General features: G+C 35.5%; 1 protein-coding gene across 1 annotated transcript in view; it reads right to left on the bottom strand.

Moving 5' to 3' along the window:
• Nucleotides 1–3,995, bottom strand: part of LOC108751332 (coiled-coil domain-containing protein 170) — an 18,521-nt gene that overhangs the window by 7,346 nt on the left and 7,180 nt on the right. Inside the window, exons 2-7 of the mRNA XM_018491439.1 lie at nucleotides 1,769–1,864; nucleotides 1,575–1,706; nucleotides 1,202–1,390; nucleotides 753–1,022; nucleotides 422–566; nucleotides 194–366 (exon numbers count right to left, since the gene is read on the bottom strand). Coding sequence (XP_018346941.1) covers nucleotides 194–366; nucleotides 422–566; nucleotides 753–1,022; nucleotides 1,202–1,390; nucleotides 1,575–1,706; nucleotides 1,769–1,864 — 1,005 coding nt within the window. The remainder of the gene's footprint in view (nucleotides 1–193; nucleotides 367–421; nucleotides 567–752; nucleotides 1,023–1,201; nucleotides 1,391–1,574; nucleotides 1,707–1,768; nucleotides 1,865–3,995) is intronic.

Raw genomic sequence — 3,995 nt, 5'->3', positions numbered from 1 at the left:
TGTGTGCATTATATAAAACCGAAAGTTTCAATGTGTAAAGTTCTTCGGTTCTTCTTTCGATGAAATTCTTAATAATTAAACAATTTAAATGACAAAATAAAGAAAGTTTTTAAATTTTTTTTTAAATCTTGATCTTTTGCAAGCAAAAGTATAAAGTTACACGCGGGTTCTATTTTTTTTTTTAAATAACTACCAGTAACTGATCCTTATTGTCAGCCAGAATTTCTCGAATGCGATCTTTGATCGCATTTTCGTGGGACTCGACGAATCGACTTGGTGTACTGATAAGAATCGCAACCGATTCTAGAAGGTGACGGAATTCATTTTGTACACGTTGCGTCTTCTCTTCGCGTACTTTCAGATCCTCTGCAAGAAACAGGTTATCAGTTAAGATACAAGAGTGAATCAATGTGCGATTTACCTCGCAATTGACAGATCAGCGCCTCTTGATTGGATATGTTCCCCGTCGCGCTGGTTAAGCTCCTATTCGCATTGACGAGCTTGTCTCTCAGATCATTCATGTCCTTCTCAGCGACCCTATATTGCATTTCCAGACATTCCTTTTCCTGAAACAATGGAAAATAATTGATGATACAGTATTTGATAATTTAATGGATTTTAATTGCTTGAAATAATTAAAATAATGCTGCATTCACATTTCTGTAGTACTTAGCGTTTATATTAACATAATTAAATTTACGAATAAGAGGTTCTTTCAAAATTAATCGTAAATCAAATCTTAACCGTCTTACCTGGCGCAAACGATCTATGTCGACTAACTGAACTGACACTTGTCTCTGTAATTGCTCCTTTTCCGTAGTGGAGCGATCGAGAGCGTCCCTACAGGTTCTAAAATCTACTTCGACGCCCGTCAACTGCGTCTCGACGTTTGTGCTCTTTGTTCGCAAACGATTCACTTCTTGCACGAGTTCCTCGGCTTTATGAATCACCATCTCCGGACTGTGATGCACCGTCTCGCAGTACTCAACGTTCAACGCGTGTGCCAACCTTCGCACGAAATCCTATGAAAACAGATAGTAGAAATCTTATGAAAACAGATGCAAGATATGTGGAAAGACGGGGGATATACCGAAAAAACAGTTTGAATACAGAGAGGAAAAATTGATACGATTTTTCTACGAGGAATAAATGGAGATGTCGACAGCTTGTCGAGAGGAATGCATTTTGAAACATACGGCACCTGCAGATTTAGACGTGCCCGTTCCTTCAATTGAATTTCCTCGGATATATTGTGCTCCAATTGTCGAATTTTTTTGTCATACTCTCGGACCTTTTCCTCGTGGTACTTCACGTCACGTTGCAGACCCTGTATCGTGATCTCATTTCTGCCCTGGGACGCATAGAGGTTTCTTTCCCTCTCTTCCAATTCCTGAACTAGTTATTGAATTCTACAAGATATATATATATATATATGATCTGTCGACTGCCAGAGTTTCCGCGAGTTTCGTTAGCTTTTTTAACGAAAGATAGTTGAGATGGAAGAAACGAATTATCTTGAAGCTCATTAACGCAAGAACCCTTTAATCGTCTGCTTGTTAGGGAAGAAAATTAACCTGAATGCGTTTCTTGAGACTGGAGATGACGGCATTCTGCCTGGCTGCTTGCTCGCGAAGCTGATCCGCCTCTACTTGTAACTCCACAACCCGCTGGTCCCGCGATCTCACGGTGCTTTTCATTTCCTGTAGCTAAACGAGGACCGAATTGATTACTAACGATTATCGAAGCGGTGAAACGATAATCGGTTTACCTCAGACGTAAGCCTGTCCCGTTTATATTCAAGAGCCGCCAGCTCGCTCCTCAAGGCGGTTGTTAAATCGTGAGTCATAGCGTCATCTGGGCCCACCTAAAACCAGGTATTCGATTATCCATTGAACAAAAATATCAATATGAAAAAATATCATTATGAAAAGTATCATATATATTTTATATTTTATATTTTATCGCACTTTTGAACGTATCACGAATGATTTTTATCAAGGAAAGAAATCAAATGCTAATTTGAATTATCTAGACGAAATTAAAAATATCATGATAGCCATTAAATTATATTCATACTTGTGTCTGAATCTACATTAAACGATTAAGTAATCTTGCTTGCAAAAATGTGAATCGGCCAGTGATTGCATTTACTTACTTACTATGTTTATTGCGATTACATTTATGAATTTCTCAGTATGATTACATTTTATACTCGGAATAATAATTATTTTAAATTATCGTATACCGTACAATGTATACTGTAACGTTGAATTTTATCACAGGCGAGGAGATTTCATCGTAAAGAGTCATTTTATTTCTCGAAACTTCCTGCGAGATGAAGGGGCTTTAATGGCAAAACGCTCGTTTAAACGGGAATAGATTAACGGCGATCTCCGCGGCACGGCTTCTGAAGTTCTGACCTTTCTCTCGTTCGGAGAGACTGCAGGATTCGCATGTACCGCAGGTACTGATGACGTCTCTACCGGCGGCTCGTAATAATACCCATTTGAGCTTCCACGCGTGTACGAAGGGAACTTTACACGACAGCTCAACATATTCCTCATTGCTGTTATGTATGTCTACCTGTTTGGAAAATTGCCGGAGAATATCGGCCGTAGTATGGATAAGTTACAGCTTGTTGGTAGCTATTTTTAGAATGGTATTTCGAATCATCTATTTTAAAATCCTTGGCTCGAATTAGAAAACTTTCACGCTAGTTATTTCGAGTAACGATATAATATTCTAAGAATAAATTCCATCAGGATATTAAGTACAATATCTTTGATTGAAACTAGTTCTGACCTTTGATTTTTTTATAAATGTAAAAACCGATCATTATCCACGTTGCCCTGAAAAGTTATGCTTTGATCTTACATTAAATTTATAATTGCAGAATGATTAAATCGTTATTAGCTAAGTTAGAAGGACGCACATGTCGCTCAAAATGAGACGGATGAATCATACACATATCGTAATTATTAAGAGGACAATGATACAGTTAAATATTTATATCGACAATTTTGACGCCAATTATTATCGTCCTAATCGAATATTTACCGACGATAACTGATCTCCATTCATGCCGAGCCGATTACTTTTATTTGTTTTTAATGCTGATTTACATTCTCGACGCGATTAATTACTTTTTAACAAATCCGGCTCATTACGGGATCTACAACGGAATTAAATATATCCCGTCGAATCACTCTTGTGATCTAAAATTAAATCCAAGTACACGCGTCCAAACTCGTTTCGCCGTTAATTACAATCGTAAGCGGATTTAAAGCTTAACGTGTAAAAAGTAAATCTTTTTATGTTCGTTGTTTTTTTTTTACCCATTTCTCTCGATCTTATCCGCGAATTTGCAAACGCGAGCGTACTGTAATATAACTTCGTGATAACTATCTCAGTTCGTCCAAATACAAACGAAAGGTAGAAACAGAATTATCGTGGAATAAACATGGTGCGAAGTTTTGTAAATGGAAGCATTTTCATGCATACGAAATTTACTAATTACGTATTCACTCTATTACTGATGCATCTATATACTTGAAGCTAATTGAATTGTATGTACATTGAAAAAGCGTATTTTGCATGATAATCCGAATCTTATATTCTCTTCACGCGGTGAATTAAAAGAAATTTAAAAAGCAAATTAATTTAATAATCTTATAATCTTATGATATTATTTAATGTAATAATAATATTGCATATATTATTATTACATTAAATAATATCATAAATATATTATAATAATATATATAGCAATATTATAAACACGTTAGTATTTTCAATAATTTTATATGGACACACTTGTTTGAATAATTTACACATGTTTTTTGGTGAGTTTTTATTTCTTATCAGAATTTGTTAATTTATTTGCGCTTACTTTTTCATAAAAATTCTTTTCATATTTTTTATCAACTTTTCCAAGAGTTATAATACATTTTTGACTGATCAATCGTACGTGAATAATATCGAGTTCTACATCAAGA

The sequence above is a fragment of the Trachymyrmex septentrionalis genome, unplaced genomic scaffold (assembly GCF_001594115.1).
Source record: "Trachymyrmex septentrionalis isolate Tsep2-gDNA-1 unplaced genomic scaffold, Tsep1.0 scaffold44, whole genome shotgun sequence".
Taxonomy (NCBI): Eukaryota; Metazoa; Arthropoda; class Insecta; order Hymenoptera; family Formicidae; genus Trachymyrmex; species Trachymyrmex septentrionalis.
This window is presented reverse-complemented; position numbering and strand designations above follow the sequence as displayed.